This window comes from Fundulus heteroclitus, chromosome 19, assembly GCF_011125445.2.
Source record: "Fundulus heteroclitus isolate FHET01 chromosome 19, MU-UCD_Fhet_4.1, whole genome shotgun sequence".
NCBI lineage: Eukaryota > Metazoa > Chordata > Actinopteri > Cyprinodontiformes > Fundulidae > Fundulus > Fundulus heteroclitus.
In genome coordinates this window covers 11,636,021-11,658,581 of record NC_046379.1, presented here as the reverse complement: position 1 = coordinate 11,658,581, position 22,561 = coordinate 11,636,021, and the positions used below count along the sequence as shown (strand labels likewise).

The window sequence follows — 22,561 nt, the reverse complement described above, 5'->3', positions numbered from 1 at the left end:
GATGGCCTGATTTGGAGCCTTTTTGCCAAGAAGAGTTTATGTCTGTCACGCTGACGGACTCCCACCCAAAAACTGCTGTAATAAAATCCAGAGGCGCTTCAATCAAGAATTGGGTTAAGGGTGTGCACACTTCTGCAACCATGTTATTTATTGTTTTACTTTTCCCTCTGAAAGATTTTAGTTTTTTGTTTGCGTAGAGGTTATAGGTCTCAACAACAGTGGAAACGGTTCTGAAATCATTTATCTTGTTTTTTTTTTTTTCATCATTTACACCTGGCATTTTAACAGAGACGTGTAAGCCTTTTATGTCCTGTGTATTTTAGATGAATATATGTGACTCAAACACACACGCTAACATTATTCTCTTCAGTTTAATTGAATAGATTTTTAAAATGTGTGATTTTCAGCGTTTTTTATTTTTTTATTTCTTGAGTCTGCATATGTTTTTGTTTGGTTATGGATTATACTGTGAAAGGAAATACTAATTCAAATGTTCTGCATCTCTCCTTCCCTTCCACTTAACGCTTTTATCCTCTTGCTGTGTCATCTAGTACGGGGATGTTTTAAATGTGATCGTATCGAGCAAGAAGAAAGGAAGTGCTGTTGTGGAGTTTGCGTCTGTGAGAGCAGCTGTAAGTACCCGAGGCTTGCACAATTACTCCTCTATTTAGAACTTCCTAGGGAGACATTTTGAGTAGAGCCACTTTAATTCATCACTTGCCACAAAGTCCTAGAGCACGTATTGAGTTTGGTTATTACTAGGAATAACATGTGTCAGACGTCCGAACCTCAAGAAAGCTGCCTTTGCCCTAAAATGATCCCGTTCTTTGGAAATTGTTGTGCTGATTGGAAACTGAAGCGCTTGAGTCATAGTTCACCATCGTCTGGCTCCTTGGGCTCTTTTTAGTGTTTGTGTTCTTTTGTTTGTGGTTTCCTGTGAACACGCCATTTCTGCCAGTCTGCTTGATTCGGGCGAACATTATGGCTCTTCCCTTGCTGCATGCGGGGCTTGGCAAAGCCTTCTTATTATAAGTATTTTATTTTCTTTGTATACAAAACAATTGAAAATCTAAATTCTAAAACTCACAGCACTCGGTGTCAGGTGCCATCATGCGTTATTATTGCCGTACTCAAACATTTCGCTCATTGTGATCTTATAGTAAATGCCAGTCTCTCTATCTTGTGAACTTTATACCAGTTCAATGTAATGGCTTTCATTGAGCCTGCCAAACTAATTTTAATGAAATAACAGTCCTTTGAATGTTATATTCTGTGGTTATGACATGAGAAAACTTGTAAAACGTTCAAGCGGGACACTTATGCTAGGAACTTTACTTTTACTGCAGCAAAAAATTATTTGTCTTTGCTTATGCACCAGTTCACCAACATTTAGCATATATAATTACAACTCAATGCAAAATATTTAGAACATGTAGAAAATTTAATTTATGCTTATTATATTTCAATGTCTGCTTGAATCCTGTTTTAGGAACTGGCTGTTAAGAATGAGAGCGGCCTCAGTGGTAACCCCTTGAAGATTACATGGCTGGAAGGACAACCTGAAGTTGTTGCTGCACCACCCGGCCAGTTTATGTCTTCAGAGGTACTCGTATAACACAAAATGTGGTTTTTTTTTTTGCCATTCCCATCTGCTCTCATAGGGCTTGCCTGCCATATGTTACAAAGTATTGGCAGTTACTTTGCCTCCAACAAAAATATTGACTTCTCTGCAAAAACAGTTATGTAAATGTCCAAATTTTTTTTTTATTTTCCTATCAACGGTGCAAATGTAGGCTTGGCGCTTACACTTCTGTTCTTTTTGGCCTCAATCAGTGTGGTAGGGTAAGTGGACCTCAGTTTATTTGTTTTGGAGCGGTGAGACGGTGGCCCCACACTGGCTCGATGCGCCTGGTCGGGCGCTCTTTAATGGAACTGACCTGGGGGAGCCCAGGAATGCTTCAATTCGCACTGCAGCCAAGGGGAGGCGCTGTGCAATAATGGTGGCCAAACATGCAAGACTGGCTGGCAGTATTATTTCAAGAGAACGTTTTTGCATGTTCATACTGATATTAAATAATTTCTTGTTGTAGGATGATTAGGATACGACGAACAATAACATTTTTAAACCAGTCATGTCAGTCTATCAAGAATCTAGACCTCTCTATTATACACAATTAAGGGAGCTGGAGACATTTTTTTTTTTTTTTTTGATTAAGCTTCATTTATGCTCAATACTAAAATTAACACATTAATGATTATTTAAAAATCTACTAAAGCTAATCGTTGTGATTTCAGGATTACATGTATTATCAATCAAAATAAGGTCTATTCAGCAACTATAAAAAAAGAAAAAGAAATCTGAGGGACAAAGATATCGCACTTCTACTATAATACTATATATTATGGGGAAGTTTCATGATGACGGACTGGTTGTTTACGCTCACAGAACTAACTTTCTTCTCTGCTCAGGTGGTTCTGCCACCTCCGCCTCTTCTTTTAGCACCCAGAGTGGTTCTGTCTGTCACCCATCACTATGAAATGGGCAGATGGTACTGGTGTTTCCTGTCGCTAAGCTTTTGGATATTTCATGGGTTTTCACCATGTCTATCACTTTCACTTACAGAAAGGAGATAGAAAGAAAAGAAAAATAACTTAAAATTACAGTGACACGCAGCACATGACAAAAATGTGGAAGTGAAATCTTAAACAAACCTTTTCACAACTTTAGGCAAATGTAGCAAAGCAATCCCCCACGCGAAAAAAAAAACAAAAAAAAAAAAAAAACATTTAACGCGCACAAATCTCAAAAGTGTGATCAATCCTTTCTGACCTGGTTGGACAAAGCTACCTGGTGGCATCATGGCTTCAGATGCCTAATCTTCTAGTGGAGGAGACATCGTGAGCGGCTGAATAACCACTCAGAAAACAATAAAAAAAATGCATCGCTGTGACTTTTTCAGAAAAGTTTTAGGCTAAAAATTGTCAACTGCTATCGCTTTAGAGATGAAGCTACCCCATGACTGAGTCAGGTCACACATTCTGCATCTCAAGCATTTATTCACTCAAAGGAATAAATAGAAAAGCTCATATTTTACACATCATTCATTCATTCATTCATTTATAAAGCCCTTTAAAACAGGATAACCTGTCAGCCAAAGTGCTTTACAATAAACACATAAAGATTGTGCGAAAACAGAAATTCATTGTTTGAACCTTTTCTGAATTTCTAAATGAGCAGAATGACGTCATGTGCTATGATATTCATAAATTTAACACCACCTATGTGGATAAGAGTTTGTTTTGGCTTCACCTTTAGTCCAGGAAGTACACCTCAAAAAGAGCTTGAAAAAAGCTTTCACTTCGATTTGCCCTTTCTCATAGGAGAAAGGGCAAATCGAATGTGTTTGTGTGCACTACAATCTCCCTGGATATTGACATTTCCTTTTTTTCTGAATCAACTGAGAATTTCTTTAACATTTCAAGACTGATTTGGTCTGAACAATTTCCTTGTTATATTCTTCAACTTTATTGGAAAAACCATTTAAGTGTTTTCCATTCAGTGGACACTTGGTCCCTCTGTGTTTTGGTGAACTGTGTTTCAATCCTCGGCCCTGTGTGGGCTGTCAGACCTCCTACAAGGGGTTAGAATCTGAGACGGAGCCTGCACACTGGGACTTGTTATACTAATCTTTTTAAATGCTATTATATTAATTCAATTTGCTTTCCTGATATCCAAAGCTGATTACCTCATCCTTTATCTTACTTTTTTCCTCCTGCAACCAAATAATAATTTTTTTTTTTTTTAGTTGGGTAATCTTTCATTTGTCTCTCAGTGCATACTTGTCTGTTAAAGAGATGCCAGATGGTTGTATAGCTTTTATAAACTGATCCTTAACTGGTCTGAAATCAGTGGAAATAGGGTGTATTCTGAGAAGAAGCAAAAAAAATCTAGGATCTAAAAGTCTGATCTGTCCCTGGTTCCTCAGCTTTGACCATCTGTAATCACACAGGATCGGAGTGGGTGAGAAGTTGCTTCTTTAACCTCATCAGTCCAAACACAGTGCTCAGCAGGTCATGGTCTGACTAAAGGGAGCTTAAAGACACAAATGATTTCACCCTCAGTTCCTTTGCTTCTTGGCTCAATAAATGCATCTGGAGACAATGTGGCTTTTCTAGTGAAGCGGGGGAACCGTGACACACTCTCCATTAAGATCCCTTTCCAATAATGTTTAATACGTGCAAACTGAAAAGAAACGTTAACTTTTTTTATATATCAACGAGAACCAGAGGAAAAACCTAATTCCTACTGCATTACATGGAACAAAAATGTGTTATTGGTTCAGCCTTTCTGGCTTTAAATAGCCTTCATAAGACAATTTGCAAAGCATCAGTTTAAATAATCTGTAAGTCCTGTAGAAGTTTCTAAATAAAGCACAAGAGATGTGAAAGTCATGCAGTATGTCATGTCTATTTCAGAATATAAATGTAGACACATCAATTAGGGCCCTGAAGAAAGTTAGACTGAACCACATTCTGTTCATATTGCTTTGAATAGACTAAATCTTTTTCATTTTCTTTCAATTAAGCTCTGAATTTGCTAACTGGATGACTATATTTCTATAAGGCAAATGTGCAAATCACTTCCAAATCCCTTTCCTATCGAAAATCCTATCGAAAATCTTAGTCATTTGTTTATTTAAAATATCGCATGCTCATATTTTGTGGAGCAGGTAAAGCTTCACAATATATTTTTTGATAATTTTATTTATTTATGTGCCCTTGAGTACTCTTGACTTGAAAATATTTTCCTATGTGGCAAAAAGTTTGGACATCCTTGTGTCACTTGAACAGTGGTGTGAATCTGTTTACTCGTAAGAATCCCTTTGGCATATTCTGCCGCATTAAAGAGGTTAGATTTTAACAAGCAAACACGGTTTTTGAGTTTAGGATGTACTAATTTTTCAAAAGTACAAATGTCACAAGAATTCAAGGAGAATTAAATTGTTATGGATGTTTCTCATAATTGATTTTTTCCCCTCCCCAACATTTACATTTATATTCCCTTTCTTTTTGTATTTTCTGTGGTCTAACACCTACTATAAGCGCTAGTCAGATGTTTACAAACATCTATCTTTAACATGATCGCCCAATTAATTTTGGGCTGGAGTTGATTTATTTGAAGCATTTTATTCTTGGGTTGACTGATAATACTTGGTAAAACTTGATTGGTTTTACAAATGAGACCTAAGTAAATAAGTTTCTCTCATCCATACAAGTATAAAATGATACATATAGGCTTCAATATATGAATACACCAATACTAAAATTTAGATAAATGTTATTTAGCAAGTTGCAGAAAAAAAACTTTTTTGTAGTCATGAACAAATCCCTGACATATTTAGCTAGTTTATTTATTACAATGTCAGAGTTGAATTAAAATGCTTGGTTTTCTGGTACCAAGCTTTTAAGCACAGTCAACCAATTTTTCTTAACAGAGTTAAGGTCAGAGCCAATCCAGAGGCTTTCTTCTGCTTGCTGTATCCATTCTAAAACCATTTTTATTGTGCGTTTTGTATCATAAGCCTGCTGGAACATCCAGATCTCTGCATTTACAACATCTAGCTGTTGATCTGAAGTAAAGTTGAGAAACTTGGTAGTAGTCCTTGTCGTGAAACAGGCTCCCAATATAATCAAACCACCGCCATTAAATTCTTAGGTTTGAAAACCTCACCGCGAGTCCTCCAAACATTAGTGTAGCCATTGCGTCTGAGCAGCTCAATTTTTGTCTTGTCCAAAAGAAAAGATTTTGTCCGTAGCTGCACATTTCAGTAGAGCTTAAAGGAGTTGATGTTGGAGCAGAAACGTCTCTCAGTCAGCTCCTTCTCTCTTCATATTTATCTTAAACTTACTTCACTGTGGACTGTGACACTGGTGGTTCTAACATCTTGACCTTTGTGATGGGCTTGTGTCTTAGTGGTTCTTGGGTTGTTCTTGAACATTTTAACAAACGTCCTTTTTTTTGTGAGGTTTACACCTTTTTTCAGGTGCTTTTTAAAGAAAATGTATGGCACTATTGGTCTTTATTTGACAGTAAGCTGCCAGCAAATAAAAAGAAAGGGAAGACATTCAACTAAGGTGTTAGGGCTGGGACTCGAGCCCTGGATGGCCGCGAGGAGGACTGAGGTTTCTCAACATAGGTCTCGATCTCTATCTCTGCACCCTCACCATGCCCAACATGCCGTATCTGATAAAAAAAAAATGGTCACATATCCAGGCAAAATTATCCCAGAACCTCACTGGTGGCTACAGAAATTGTGGGGTTCTTCCATAATGTACAAAGGGATATTTATTCAGATAGTAGTGGGAGTATTTCTGTCTTCTTGAGTTTGTATGTGGAAACTTTACCCATGTCTGGCGTACAGACATCCACAATAGATCCTTCTGAGCTTAATACTTAAAAAAATGAAATAAATCAATCATGGTGCATATGATATATTCAATACATTTTGAAAAAAATCCTTACCAAAACTAACACTCATGCCAGGTTTTTCTTTGTCATATATTTTAACCTTCAAAATGATAACACTAGGAAAGAAATATAAAATAAAATACTTTTTTATAGGTTATCTTGTATAAAAGTGTCAAGCCAAACGTACTGAACTCTCTTCTAAGAGGGCTTCATGCTTGCAACGTCAGAAAGAGGATTCACACATGTGGCCAACCGTATGGATTCCACAGTCTGACTAATAACTGATGGACTGTAATACTTCCACAGACGTCTGCCTTGATGCCTGGGTCTCCTGGGAGATGATCTCATCATTAATCACCGTGTTCATGCTTCACTTTACTATACCGTATCATTTAAGGTTAATACATCACACAGCATTTAAATCAGAGTTTTATATGCCTGGCTCTTCCATCTAGACCCAGAGTCAGCTCAGGGTTGTCACGGCAGAACCAGATGCATGAGATGAGCTATTCTTGGATTGTTTTCCCAGTGTGCTGGTTTCCTATTGCCTGAAAAGTGTCCTCTCAGAAAATATGTCTTGTGTCTGGAGTAGATGCATAGCGTGTGGCCGTGCAGTTGAAATCTGGCCTGAACACTTTCCTGTACGGAGATGATTGCGCAAGAAAAGAAAAAGCTTCTTGGCTTACGCTGAAGAAAAAGTAGTTTTATATTGAAATAACCAAAAGCAAAAAAAAAATATGTACATTATTTCATCTGGTTCTTTTAGTCATGGAAAAGAAATGAAAGAAAAGTGCAAGCCATTTGACCTAATCTTTTTCCTCCTAGAAACTCTATTTCCTAATATTAGGGCTTTTGGGGGAATCCGTACAGATTTATAATTGGTAACTTTTAATGGACATCAGTCACAAGTCACTTTAAACCCACAAACCTGAATTTATTTAAATGGGATTTTCTGTGATAGATTAACACAAAGTAGAACATAATTAGGAAGTGGAAGGAAATGCTAAATGTGTCAAGCGTCGGTGTACGCCCCGTTTTAATCTGGCGTCCCTAAATAACATCCAGTCCAGTCAGTTGCCTCCAGAGTTCGCCAATTATTAGGAAATTGAGTCCACCTGAGCTGCAGAGATCTCCAGCTGAGGGGGGAGAATCCGTTGACTCTGAATAGTTGCTGGCACTCCACAAATCTGGACTTTATTCAACAGTGTAAAGAAACAAAGTCACTGATGATAGTAAACCATGAGAAATGTGGTTTAATGTTTGGTATAAGCAACGTAGGGAGCACAAAAAGCCGTGGAAGAAGGTGAGACCAATCCTGGAACAATTTGGCCTAGATGTAAAACTCTATGTGGAGCAAAACTAACATTGAACATAAAGATTAAAGCTCCATCTCCACCTTGAAACCTCGTGCTTGCATATGTATGTATTGGGATGCTTTTCTTCAGCTGAGCAGGGAGGCAATAAAAGTTGATTTAAAAAGATAAATGGAGCTAAATGACATGTGATCTTGGAAGAAAACGTAGTAAAGGCTTCAGTAAATGATTTAAGAGTCAGGTTGAGTTTCACCTCCCAGCAGGAAAACGACAACCTGACCTACAAGGTAATGGCTTAGATCAAACCATATTTATCTGTCAGACTGACCTAGTCAAATCCAAAACCTGCATCTAATTAATCGTTTGTGACAAGACTTGAAAATTGATGTTCACAAATGCACGTCATCCAATTTGACTGAGCTCCAGCTGCTTTGCAAGGAAGAATGTGCAAAAACATTGCATGTATGACTTATCAGATTTTTTTTCTTTCTTGTTTTGTCAGAAAGAAAAGTATTATTTCCGTTCTACTTCACAATTATGTGCTGCTGTGTTGGTCTGTATCATAAAATCCCAATAAAATCAATTAAAGTTTTTGGTTCTAATTGGGCCAAAATGTGAAACATTTCCAAGTGACAGAAATACTTTTTTAAGACACTGTAAATCTCCATTACAACACTTTAGGATACATTTTAGTGGATTTGAATTGTACTAGGAAATGCTTTTTTGCCAGATTTTCCAAGCCAATGTTTGTGTTGTAGATCAGAACTGGCAAAAAGTTACAGATTAGACTCATTCTTTAGTAAAATAGGTTTATTTGCTATTACAGTTTATGATATGTCTGAGGTTTTCCTTGAGCTCAGGTTGTCTAGGACTCTGTTCTGAATTGAGCCTGTTTTTTTTTAAATAAGCAGAAAACAAATGTACAGTTGATGTTGTTACTCTTCTTATTTGGTATTCAGTTTGTTCCCATGCCGGTTTCCCTACCTTGTACAATTTGTCTTTCGCTTACGAAGAATTGAGCTTTGATTTATCATGTGTCATCGTGAGTAACAAGTCTCCAGTTTTAACTGCGGCTGCCGCACCTGGTAAGCTCTATCTTTATTGTTAAAATTGTTAGGCGTGCCTCACAGCACTAAAAATCAAATAACTTTGTTTCCTTAAACTCTAACATTCACAGTAATCCAAATTTTTTACTGCAAGCATAGAGGTCTGTTTTAAATGTAGATTTCTAGCATTTTCACCTTTTAATTATTGTGCAAAGAAGAAAAAAAAAGATGATGGACATCAATGACATACGAAACGCATTCCATCCATTTTGGCTTCATGTGCTGAGAAGCCAAGTACATGTTTATCCACAAAACCACCAATGGAGGAATTTCAATGCAGTAGATTTTTTTTTTTTTTTTTTTGCCCACCCAGCCAAAGTACAGAATGGTAGATTTTACAATTCTAAAAGGCTTTCACAATAACGTTTGTCATAACATGTACAAGAAACAGAGATATCCAGTGAAAGACTGCAGGCACTAACACAGACAAACAATGCAGAGTAATCCAAAAATAACGCGGTTTCTCTTTGGACATGCATATATTTATAAATCTATTGCTTGAAGCGGGACATTTGTGGTTTGAGTGTTTCCCCAGAGTGACCTTTTTAGGGTGCAAAAGAATTTAACTGGTTCAGGGCTAGTCTCAAAGATCGTCCTGTCAACCCCCCACTAAAGTATAAACCAAGGAAAGTGGACCACAATTGTCTGCACAAATCCCGATTTTAGTTGATGTGAGAACAAATGCAATGCATATACGTGAGATGCAGCATGTATTTGCTCAGAAGGTTGTGTTTAAATCCTCATCAGGACCTCTGCTGAAGTAATGGCTGTCTCTGGTCCCCCTCCCGCTCCAATTGCATGTGTAGACATATAGTGTTACCCGTCACCACTTTCCTTCTCGAGCGCCACCCACCAGATCATCGCACTCTGATTTGCAGCTAACAAAACAGCGTGCTCTTGCCATCTCTTTTCTTCTTATAAGGTCTTGGACCTGTGGCCTGGCTTGGTGTGCTGCCCAACCTGCCACCACTGGCTGACTTTTATTGGAAGCAGACCTAAATGTTTGTTTTCACTGTACTGCTGGGAATGAGAAATGGGGGGTACCTTGCTCTACCTTCGAGTGGGGCCTCCAGGATGCGTGCGGAGGAAAAATTGCCCTGTGCACACAATAGACAGGCAAGCACGCCAAGAGTCAAGACATCACAGCTCAAGGACCTTGGATTTCAGCCTCAGCTTTCTTTTATTTTTTTTTTAAACACTACACCCTTAAATCCTAACAGCTGCTTCAAGTGTTGTGTGGTATGGGGTCTATAATAGTAAAGAGGAAATGTAGATGAAGTAAGAAATGCCCAGACGTCAAGCAATGTCCATATATTATCTTTACCATTATATTGCTGGCAAACACTGGTTACCATGATGTTCCATAACCCATTTTTCATGTCCTCTTTAGAATAACAAGGTGTCCATTTGTGACATATTCTCTTTGTGTGCCACTACAGCAAGTAGCCACATTACCTTGTGTACCAGCAAAATATGGAAGACAAGCTTCACTTTATCAAGTGGCCCTCTGACTAAAATCACAATTATGTCTCCAAAAGAAGTAATGACATTCTTATCCATCACCTAAAAACTGATTAATATCTCACATTGATTCCGTTATGTTGTTTGTCCATCTTCTGGAGAACATTGTTCAGGATTAAAAGGTCCAAATTCTGACTGAATGAAAAGCCACCGTCTTTGTCATTTGGTCCAGCTTTCTATAGACTGCTGGTTCCTCAGCGAGCCGATCCTGGCCTTGTCCAGGCCTGCAAATTGAATTTGAAGCAAAGTTATTCCGTGCCTTATCTTGTCATGGTCATACAAATCAAAGTTGTGTCCCATGAGTGCTGTTGTGTTCAGTTTCTTCTCTACCATCCAGTGTCCTACTAAGCTCTCACGTTGAAGATTTTTCAAGGTTCTTCAGTTGTGCAGATTGTCCATCACCCGGAGAACATCCTCCAGGATCGAAGGGCCTAGGTCAAGATTGAAAGAAAAGCCACTGTCCTCGTCATTAAATCCATCAATCTGGTCACAGCTACCTGTGAACTCTCCTTCTCTATCAGAACCCACGCTGCCACGTCCGGCCCTGATAGTCTGATTAGAAGCAAAGTTATTTCTTCTTTCGTCACTTTCCTCGTTTTCAAACTTATCTTCTTCTTCGCTGTCCAGAAGAGGCAACGAGTTGCACTTCTTCTTCCTCTGGTCCACAGACCACTCGGGGCTCTGCATGCCCGCCGTTTCATCCAGATTCAGGCGAGGAGGCTTCGGCGGCGGCGGCTTGCAGATCACGAAGAGGTTTTGCTCGCTCTTGGAGCTTTGTCGGAGCATAGTGTTACTCATCTTGAGGAAGGATAGGTCTCCAAAACTGTCATTTTGGCCGTTGCTCCCAATGTGAGTGATGTGGCGGAAATCATCGAGGGGTTCACTGATCATGTCGATGGACAGCACTTCCTTCCTCTTTGTGGTCCTAGTGAGCCAGCGATTGGAGGAGGGACTTCTGTACAATGACGATTTAAGCGGCATCCTGCTGGCGCTAGATGTCCTTCCTTGTGAACCCTGAGGAAGTGATGCAGCCTAAATGCATGATGCCATCTGCAACAAAACAGAAAAGACAATTAGGATTGGACAAATGAAAGTCTGAGGCTAGCCTGAGTGCGTTCCTGCTCTGGTATTCAGCACTAAATGTAAGCGCGGACCTCTGTTGTCTGGTTTAATAAGAATTGACAGGCATTGTTTAGAGAATGCACCTGTTGGACTTGGCCTTAGCGTAATGAAATTCAGTAAGATTTGACAGCAGAGGAATGACCCAGCAATGCTTTGAAGCCTTTGTTTATAAATATTTATTTTCCAAAGTCTGGGTTCTTCCCATAAGCGCAGGTGTGGTCTTCTGAATATCCTCCAGAGGAAGTCTATTAATCTATTTAAGTATTCCAGTAAGAAAAGAAAAAAAAAATGCAAACAACCAAAGGGTAATTTCTAAGTTTGTTGGATGCCTTCACAAAGTTTCTAAAGCAGGATGTACTTTTCTCTCTATAACTGTCAGAATTCTAAATAAATTTGCTGTGGAAAACCAATTTATGGAATGAATTAAGTCATTATTTGCAGTGGCCTCAGATAATGAAGTAAAGTTAAATTGGATGCAGATATTCCTCAAACAAGATCACTCTTTTGTTAAAATCTGAGGGTTCCTACACAGTCTTGAAAAGTCAAGAATTTGCTTTTATCATTTTCACAGTTTGGATAAGTGTGGTAAAAACAGAATTCAATGCGGAAAAATATTTGATTTCAGAGACAGTTTCTCTTTGCGTTTTGTTAAATTACGTTAAATGTACATGCTTAATCTTGATTTTATTAATCACTATTTTTCTTTTTCTCTCACTTTCTGAATGGATTCTCATTCAAAAATCAGAAATGTCCCATTATACCACCTGTTTTATCTCAAGACAATTTGAACTGCACCAGTGATTGTTTTAAAATAGGTGTTAAATGCCAAACAAAGCACTGCAACCTTTTTAGGATTTTTATTTTGTTTTTTTTATAAACGAGGTACAGGTACCGAAACATACAGACCTGATTTAAAACAAATCTACATTAATTCAATTTATCCTGTGAATTATTTGACAAGATCAAGAGTTTGATTTTTGAAATGGAGCTTGTTTAAGTCCATACGCGTCAAAAGCCGTTGCCTTATACCACTCTCTCAAAATCGAAACCATTTTTGGTATTCTCTGTGGACCCTGCAGACAATAACACTCAATTACTGTTCAGACAGGTTTTAAATGAATACTCTGTACTCATATGTCAGTTTTTTTCCCCCCAAAGAGTCTGGAAAATAATGTAGTTACGTCAAACGAAACGTATAGATACCGTTTTATCTTTCAAATCTGTTACTTTGTTTTGAATTCTTTACATCAGAGGTCTTGTATAAACAGTAATACTATAACATCCAACAAAGGAAGACGTCTTTGCATTTCGTGACCTCTAAGCATTTAATTTACAAAGCCAGAACCCTGTTCAACCCAGGCATGCTGATGAGATAATCTCATTGCCGTTTTTGATTTTTACAGTCTCCCGACAGCGTTGCCCGCATTAGCTCTACATTCGTGACTTGAAACACTAACTCTGTAAATTTGTAAGCCTTTTCGACAAACATGCTTTCGTTGGCCCGTAAAAGGTTTTATCGGCACTTTAGCAGCAGCGGGAGGTTGAAGAGCACGGACACAACAGCATTCCTTTCCAAACATGTCAGGTCAACCAAGGAGGAGTGTTGCGATTCAGCTGTGAGGAAACACCTCATGGCCAAGTAGAAACATGGTCAGTTAAAACAGATTGACCAAAAAACATAAAATTTTAGATATTTTCTTTTGTTTCAAAAATATAATATTTTGGAGGGGTTTCTTTCCAAGCAGCGTGACTAGAATGACTAAGAGCTATAAAATAGGTAAATATTGATTTACTATATAAACTTACCAGTCTCGGAGCAGTAAAAAAATCAAGTATATATATATATATATTATAAGCCCACACATGCACACCCGTCTCTGTCAGGAATCTAAATGGCTTCTAACTGCACTCCCTGACAAGCTCTTTGTCTACAAGATGAGACTTGTCATCCGTCATAAAGCAAAGCTTATTTCCCGGCTTTGAAACACTAAAACATGGTGTAGTCTACTCCTGAAGAAGATTAACGAAGGTTTAATTTAAGATGCCTTACTTTGACTGCAAAGAATCAATTTCTTACCGTTCTCAGCTTGAGGGAGTGCTTTCAGCTCTTTGGCAAGCGTAAAGTCCGGCCTGCTCTGCAGAATTCTCTCCAGGTGTGTTGCTTGGAAAAGTTCTCCTTGAGTAAATGATAAACTAAAGGAGGTCAGAGTACAAGGGCATCCAGGTGTAGGATTTGCTCGTATTTTTACCTCAGCTTTTGTGAAGTAAAACCGAAATCAGAAAGTTTGCAAGTCATAAGAACCCACCATCCTGACGCAGAGCAAGTCTGCCCTACAGTCATAGGTGTTACAGTTGAGCTTTGCTGTTTGATTGGCTGCACCCTTTACCTGTGGGGGAGGTAGGTGGAAAACAGGAGCTACTCAATTTTTCCATGTATTATTAGTAAAGATTGAAATGTGCTGAACAGTTTAGTTCATGGGAATGTGTTTGAGAGGGAGGGAGAGAGAGAGAAATGTGAGAAAATTTTGTGTTGGTGTTCACTGATTGAATATCTATTAAGGAAGTTGTTGCTGGTGACCAAAGAAGTTGGCCACACAGAGGAGGGGTTAACTGATCTCTAATCTCCACGCTATTGTCCCTTTGCTCTGCTGATTTACTGATTTCCTGTCTGCTGTAGGCTTGTGTAAAGCCCCACAGTCCACTCCACTCCACAGGCTCTTCTGCCTGAATGGAGGTCTTAGGCTTCTCTGTATACTCAAACGACACACAGACATGTCTGAGCAGGCACACTGGGTTTCACAACAGAAATAACCGGTTGTGTTTCCAATTCTCACGCCTCCAACAAGTTGGTTTTGCCTTGGCATGGGGAGGCTGTAACGGACTGTAAACTGTCTTGCAAATAACAAGTTTGTTTTCTGTTTTGCTGTGCTGATCCCTTATTCTAAATGGCCAGAGGTGCATTTCATTTTTCAACTGTACAACATCTGATTTAAAAAAAACAGGAAAGAAAAACAATATTTTCTGTGCAGCATTATATGAAGCCATTAAGAAAAACAAACAAAACACAAACTCTAAACCATTATTTTCACTTGAACCTCCAACTCCCCTAATGATAGGTTGTTCATAAGGACTAACAGTACACAAATACTTTTTTTTTTTTTTTGAGTTTGACCTTTATTTATATAGATTTTCTCATTGGGATGCAAGATCTCAGATACAACAGTACATTCATTTAAGTTGTCCCAGAAGAATCACATGGAGAATGGTTCAAGTTAACGGCACATAGAAAAAGTTTTTTTTCCCCAGGTTCAGGTCGTATTGACAAAACAAAGAAGAATAAGAAGTCCTGAGAATGAAGTCCTTGGCTGGACTGTCTAAGAGACACTTAGGAGGATGAATAAGGCAGGAACAGTCCAAGGATAGCTTTTTAGATGAAAACCAGTACATGAGTCTAGGGATTGATGATGATTGCCAGTTCATCTCATAATACAAAGAGAATAAATTCCTATACCAAGGTACTTGTAAGTAAGTCTCAACAAAATATTGCTATACACATAATTGTTTCTATGAAAGTTGGAGTTTGTGGAACTTTGGTTTTGTTAGCAAACAGCATGACCTTAGGCTTATCAGCATTTAGGACTAGTATTTGAACAATGAAGCCAAACAAAGCAGTAACAATTTTTGCGTGACATTAAACCACAGTGTCATCAGCATAAAAATGTGTACGAGCATCGATTACATTTTCACCGCAACTTAAAATAAAAACCGAGTTGGAGCTAAAATAGAACACTGTGGCACCCTATTCATGATTGTTAAGAATTCTGACGACAGACCACTGTGTTGCACACATCATCTACGGTTTGACAGATAAGAAAGTTAACTTGGTGTTATCTGATCACTAATATCTGACAGCTTTTGACAAAGGAATTTATGATCAACAGTTTCAAAATCCTTAGACAAGTCGATAAAAAGGGCAGCACAGTAGTTACTGGCATAAAAGGCTTCAGCTATATCCTTTACAGCTTTTATGGTGGCAGTAAAGTGCTTTTTCCTGAAACCAGACTGATGACATGACAATATGTTGGCAGCACACAAATATTCTTTAAGCTGATCATCAACCAGTTTTTCAAAACCTGAATTAAAGTACATTGCATTGGAATGGTGATTGTTTAACACACTGGGATCACTGCCTTTCAGTAGTGAGGGAACAAAAGCAGCCTTCCACGTACCTGGAATGACATTAGTTTACAAAGAAAGATTAAATGTATGAGCTAAAGATATAACATGTGCTGCTAAAGATAAAAAGTAAGGTTTTTTGGTCCCACAGGTGCACTTAACACTCTTTGTTGCCTTAGAAACTTCACTGAAAGATACATGGGAAAATAAGGTGTTAAGTCATAGAAGAAGTGAAATTTGACCATAAGAGCCTGCATCAGAAAAGGAACCAGAGGTACATGCAACCCTTTCTTTAACCCCCCCCCCCCACCCCCCTTTCTTCCTTTTACAGTCTGACATTAAATGATACAAACCTTTTCCTATTTTAGTTCTGTTTGATTTACTAAATCTCAAATAATGACATTTTTGTTTTGTTTTAGAAACTGTGATTTCATGGCTTTGTAAACTTCTAGGTTATACATGATATTCCAGTTCAATGGAGTCTTGTTGATGTATTTTAACTAAGACAACAACTCAAAAATGCTTTCTTTGTTACACCATGAGGAAATCAAGAGAAATATGCCAAGATGTCAGGAAGAGACACGTGGCTCTCCACAAGTCTGATTTGGGGAAAAGTTTCGACAAGCCTAAAGGTGCCACAAAACCCTGAACTCAGTCCAATGCAAAATCTGAAACTCGAATCAGTTGTAGCAGTTCTGTCAAAAGGAATGGAAAGAAAGAATACCCAAAACGTTTGACCCAAGTCCTGCAGTGTAAATGTCAATTCTACCAAAATCTACGACTCTGTCTGTAAACCTCGTGAGGGAAAACAAAGTAATAAAAAGTCCTCTAAAATGCTCTCATTGCTCATGCTTTTCACGATAATAAATTATTTTGGTAATCCTAACTGACCTAAAACAGGAGAAATTCAGGCTGAATTAATGCCAGACAGTGAGAGTAAAACGAGTATGCATCTTTTTATACATTGTTTGTAAACATCTGCTTTCAACTGTAATTTTGTTAAAATATTTCCAATACGTTCAAGCATAAAGGAAGCGAAGTCTGTGATTATCGCTGTGCACAGCTTTGCCTTGTTCTTTAATTTTAAATATGCACGTTATAAAGGAGAAACCCTTTTTTTTTCTTCCAGTATTCCTTTTATATTCATCCAATAAACAATAGGCGTGCCAGCTTATTCTCTCTTCTTCTCCCGCTCTGTGCTCCAGTGCCAGAGCAGTCTCACAGACCAGACACAATTACTCACGCAACTGACACTATAACTCTAGCCTAGTCTGAAAGAGAACATTTGGGAGCATCCCCTTTCTGAGAAAAACATCCCTCTTACAACCTACAACCACAAATCTGCTTTCATTTTCTAATCTATTCAGGTCGACAAGTTTGTGTTATCTGCGGTATTTGGAAGTGGCTTCAGAAGACCTGCACCCTGACCGAGGCTGGACTTACTCTTTTAGTGGTGCTCTCGTGCTAATGGCTGCTAAGTTTAGCCTGAACTACATTTTGCAGCCTCTTCTCTAAGGCCTGACCATGGTGGCCAGTGTGGTTTGATGCAGCAATGTTGGGTCTGAAATCATGTTTTTTCATGTTTCTGCAGAAGGAAAAAAAGTATTTCCAGAAATTGCTTTGACTGGTTCTAGAAGCCCAAACTGAGGCTTTGAAGGATACTCCGCAAGCTCTTTGTTGTGTGTTCTCCTGCTTCCGCTGGCTAAGACTCCTAGACGGCCTGCACTTTGAGGAGTTCCTGCTCACTATGTCTGATTTATTTTAACTATGTCTGAGATGGCACACATAGCTTTGCTGAATCATGCAGCCTGCATTGCACTTATGATTCTCCCAGAAATGTCCTGTTTCAAATGCTCTGGATCAGTCTGCTTTTTCAAGGCCCATACAGGACTGTCTCAGAAAATTAGAATATTGTGATAAACTTCCTTATTTTCTGTAATGCAATTAAAAAACATGAAATGTCATACATTCTGGATTCATTACAAATCAACTGAAATATCGCAAGCCTTTTATTGTTTTAATATCTCTGATTATGGCGTATAGCTGAAGAAAACTCAAAAATCCTTTCTCAAAATGTTAGAATATTTCCTCAGACAAAGTAAAAAAAAAAAATTATAACCGCAAAACAAAATCAAACATTTGAAAATGTCCGTTAATGCACTCAATACTTGGTTGGGAATCCTTTTGCACAGATTACTACATCAATGCGGCGTGGCATGGAGGAAATCAGCCTGTGGCATTGCTGAGGTGTTATGGATGCCCAGGATGCTTCAGTAGCGGCCTTTAGCTCATTTGCATTGTTGGCTCTGGTGTCTTTCAGCTTCTTCTTCACAATACCCCACAAATTCTCGATGGGGTTCAGGTCAGGGGAATTGGCAGGCCAATCAAGGACAGTAATGCCATGGTCAGTACACCAGTTACTGTGAGAATCTTATGTCGTCTCTTAACCACTACCATACTTGTGATTTAGTTTACTGAACCAAGCTGAGTGTTTTTCAAGGCTCAGGAAACCCTGCAGTGTTTCGCGTTAATAAGACGATTCAAGTGATTAGTTGAATAGCCTACTAGTATACTTTTTCACGATATTCTAATATTTTGAGATAGGATATTTGGGTTTCTTAAGCTGTAAGCCATAATCAGCAATATTAAAACAATAAAAGGCTTGCAATATTTCAGTTGATTTGTAATGAATCCAGAATGTATGACATTTCATGTTTTTTAATTGCATTACAGAAAATAAAGAACTTTATCACAATATTCTAATTTTCTGAGACAGTCCTGTATACTGAAACTTTGCCGTCTTGCTGTATTTTGATCTTAGCAAAGGTCCTGAACATTGAAAGCTAGTGTATGTAAGTCTTAATTGTTTTTGTCACAACTGGAATGAACCGAACAACCATATAATAAATGCTCCAGTCTAGCACTGCTTCCTCCTACCATCGCTTTCAACTGGAATCAGTTCACCTTATATAGCATCAATTCACCTTACAGGTCATCTTAAGATACTTTGCAAAAAAGAAAAAATGTCTCCCATTTCTTTGGAAGCCAATTCAGTCCAAATTCAATTAAAATTGATCCAAACTTATAGTCAGAATTAAGTCTAATGAAAAAAGGTCCTTTGTGGTTGATAACATCCAATAGACCTCTTAGGGCTTCTTGGATTGGTGGTATTTATACTAAGATGAAATTACACAAAGGTGACTACTGCAAGCAGTTGGTTGGACAGGACTTTACTTAGAGGTATAATTGTAAAACGGGTGCATAAACATTCATTTAGACTTTCAAGTTTGGAGTTTTTGCAAGGCACTGTAATTTATAAATCAGAGTAAAAAAACGCTATATTAGTGAAGAAAAGCCGTCAGCATTTCCTCCAAACAGCCTAGACTTAGCGCGGGTATAACTTTAGACATGGTTCTGGAACATTGAAGCCACTCTTAAAGCTAGACAGATGGTCTGCTTAAAGGACAAAGATTGTTCAACAGGAGAGGTGCCTGATGACTAAAGAGCTGCCTCCCATTGTGCCTTTAAAACCATTAGTAAAACCTGGAATCTGACAGCAGAGCAGAGAGATGCTGAGACTGGGATTTATCTAACAATCAGTTCTTTAAACTAAGACAGTGCTTGGTCATTAAAAGCTTTGACATTTCTTTCTGAATGCAGCCTTAGGTGAAAGTTTTGTTATAATGGATTTCCTTTTAATAAAGTATCACAGACATATTAACCTTAAAGGAATTAGGAATAGTTTGTCTGTACCGCTCTGGGGCATAATTCTAATTTTGTGATTTTAAAAAAGGGTGTCCAGACCATTGATATTTATTACAGGATAGGACATCACGTGAATATGGCTTGACACACATCTTTAATTTGAGCCTTATTTTATAAGAATCAGACAAGACTTAGAAGTGCTACAACCGTTTTGTTTGATTTCACGTTACAGGCAGTGTGTGCTCATTCCGCATTAGAACAGCAGGGTTTTGTTGACGAGACTCAATGCACAGCAGTGGTGCCTGTGTGAGCATGTCACCGTCTAAAGCCGAGGATAGGGGATTTCCTATCCAGTAATATATATCAATGGTCCAAACATGTCCTGATCAAAGATAAGAGTGTCGTTCTTTACTCTGTTACTACACCTGAATGTTTTAGAACAGGTACCAAAATTTTTATATTACTAGTTACATTCATTAATTGTGTAATTAAGAACATGTTATTTACACCAGTTTAATGTGTTGCTGCTTGAACCAGTTTCGTTTAAGATCCACTTCACAGACATCGTGACCTTTTGGCATGTCGCTTTTAAGCTCACTTTAATGACTTGCATCTCTGTCATCCTGTCACAATAAACAGGCAGGCCCAGACAACACTTTTGCCTCCATGATATTGAAATGATGAAATTTTCTTGTGATAGAACGCAAGATAAATCCATTGTTATCTTCTTATAAGCATTAGATCATGAAAAGCTTTTCATGTCCTGGCTGTATTTACACTCACTCTGATGAGTCATATTTAACTTTTCAGAAGTTGGCAACAGAAATGTGACTTTTGATATTTGCTTTCCCCCTGCTTTATTCCTTTTGGACTAAATATGAAAGTGAATGTCCTTCCTTGTTAAGATGAATTAGAAAAGCCGGTTTAATAATACATCATGTTACAGTGGACACACAATCATGCTTCAATTGTTGTGTTAATACAGACAATAAAAAGTGACAAATGGTGCGTTGGCGCTAACTCATTCAATTGCTTAAAATGAGGAATAAGGTTAAAACAAAGCAGAAATCTGCCATCTAAAGAAATATTTAGAATTTTAGTTAGATACCTTTTTAATTTGAGTTTAAAGACTGTTCTTCCACCAGTTACACAAATCCATTTGTTTTAATAAGGAATCTCTTCCAATCAGGGAGCTTTTCCAGGAACCCAAGGACATGAAAGATGTAAGTTTGCTTTTACAAAAATACATTGTTGGAAATTAAGCGAGGCAGGGGCCCTTCATTTCATTTTTTTCATGGTTTCTTTTTTTAAAGCCCATCCATCAAAAAGAAAAATGCCAGGAGTTAACATCTTTGTAGCCATTTTTCATTTCACTGTTTATTTCTTGTACTTCTATAAATTCCAAAGGAAATCTCTGACTCTATATAGCAGACGTCTGTTCTGATTAAAACATTGACCACCGACAAGCACATGCTGAACATAAGCACACGTGCTCATATAATAAAACATAATGCTTTATTGCCCTGAAAACATTTTAATTCTCATTTTGTTTATATCCCGATAACTAAGCACTATATTTCTGTTATACCCCAAAGGTTGAAATTGCAAATTCTTGCAAAGGTATTTGTAACCCCTTGAACTTTTTCACCGTACAACCACAACCTTTTTTTTCTATATATATATAAGTACTATCCTTTAATGCCCCAAAATAAAAGCCATTACTACCATTTAAATTTAGAAATTCCCTAATTATTACACTGAGTCCTTTCTGTCTGTGTGGGATTATAAATACAGCTGTTGTATAAAGGCCACCAAAGTTTGTTAGAGAAGATGAAATGAGTAAACAGCATAGTGAAGATAAATTAACACAGCAGACAGGTTTGAAGGTGTGGAGACATTTTAAGCATAGGTTGGGTAATAAAAGCAAAAATCCCAAACTTAGAGCATCTCATTGAGCACTCTACATCAAGACAAGGCAAGTTTATTAGTAAAGCACTTTTCAGTAACAAGACAATTCAAAGTGCTGTACATGAGCAGAACATAAGGAAAGAAAACATTAGAGGAAAACACATTGCAGTAGAATATTAGCAGCAGGTCAAGATATAAGACAAGTTGCACTACAAACTTCAGCGATATCATTCAAAGGCAACTTTACATAAATATGTTTTTAACTCCTGGAAATAGTTTTCAGGTAATAAAATGCAGACTTCTTAATTGTGGCTGGATGTTTGTGGAGGTTCAGGTCTGAGTCCATCACTAGACCCAGCTTTTGGGCCTGATCAGTGGTTCCTAGCTGAAGCACCTGAAGCTGTGTGCTAACTTTTGATCGCTCGTCTATCGGTCCAAAAATGATTACTTACATTTTGTTTTTTTTCAATTGAAGAAAATATTGGCACATACATGCATTGATTTCTTCTAGGCATTTACTCAGTGCTTGAACTGGTTCATAGTCACCTGGTGACATGGTGATGTAGAGCTGTGTGTCGTCTGCATAGTTATGGTAGCTGATGTTATTTTTTATGATCTGAGCTAGAGGGAGCATGTAGATATTGAATAGGAGGGGACCCAGGATGGACCCTTGGGGAACTCCACATGTGATTTTTTTCGTCTCTGATGTAAAGTTAGCCACTGACACAAAAAAGTCCCTGTCCTTTAAGTAGGATTTAAACCAGTTCAGTGCTGTACCAGAGAGGCCGACCCAGTTTTTCTCTATAACTCTCTAACTGGAGCGACTGAATGGAGTCTACAAATTAGTTTTTTGTGGAAGAATGTAAAAAATAAAATACAAAACGTGGCAAATTTCATAAATGAAATTTAGAATATGTGACAATCCAATTTCACTGAGCTTGAGCAGTTTTACTTCGTAGAATGGGTAGAATGATAAGTCCACCTTTATTGACTCCTATTGATGCCGAGAAAGAATGGCTCTACTTTAAACTCCCAGCCTCAGTCATGAAGTGTTTGTTCTTCCAACTCAGTAAAATTTTATTTATATAACGCCAATTCACAACATATGTCATTTTAAGGCACTTTACAAAATCAGTTCAATCAAATCATACAGATTGGTCAAAAGGTTTCCTATCTAAGGAAACCCAGTAGATTGCATCAAGTCTTGACAAGCAGCATTCACTCCTCCTGGAAGAGCGTAG

The 22,561-nt window shown here is 38.0% G+C and overlaps 2 protein-coding genes across 2 annotated transcripts in view; one reads left to right on the top strand and one right to left on the bottom strand.

Annotated features, from left to right (window-relative positions):
• Positions 1-22,561, top strand: part of dnajc17 (DnaJ (Hsp40) homolog, subfamily C, member 17) — a 47,580-nt gene that overhangs the window by 21,053 nt on the left and 3,966 nt on the right. The window contains exons 9-10 of the mRNA XM_012851137.3: positions 552-632; positions 1,490-1,603. Of these exons, the coding sequence (XP_012706591.2) occupies positions 552-632; positions 1,490-1,603 (195 nt within the window). The remainder of the gene's footprint in view (positions 1-551; positions 633-1,489; positions 1,604-22,561) is intronic.
• LOC105916585 (cdc42 effector protein 3) lies at positions 9,092-14,499 on the bottom strand. The gene is made up of 2 exons (XM_012851140.3): positions 13,609-14,499; positions 9,092-11,459 (listed from the first exon to the last, which is right to left on the bottom strand). The coding sequence occupies exon 2, from the start codon at positions 11,388-11,390 to the stop codon at positions 10,788-10,790; it is 603 nt and encodes a 200-aa protein (XP_012706594.2). The 5' UTR covers positions 11,391-11,459; positions 13,609-14,499; the 3' UTR covers positions 9,092-10,787.

Excerpts from the sequence above, each read along its gene's own strand:
- LOC105916585 (XM_012851140.3), bottom strand. The coding sequence starts at position 11,390 with ATGCCGCTTAAATCGTCATTGTACAGAAGTCCCTCCTCCAATCGCTGG.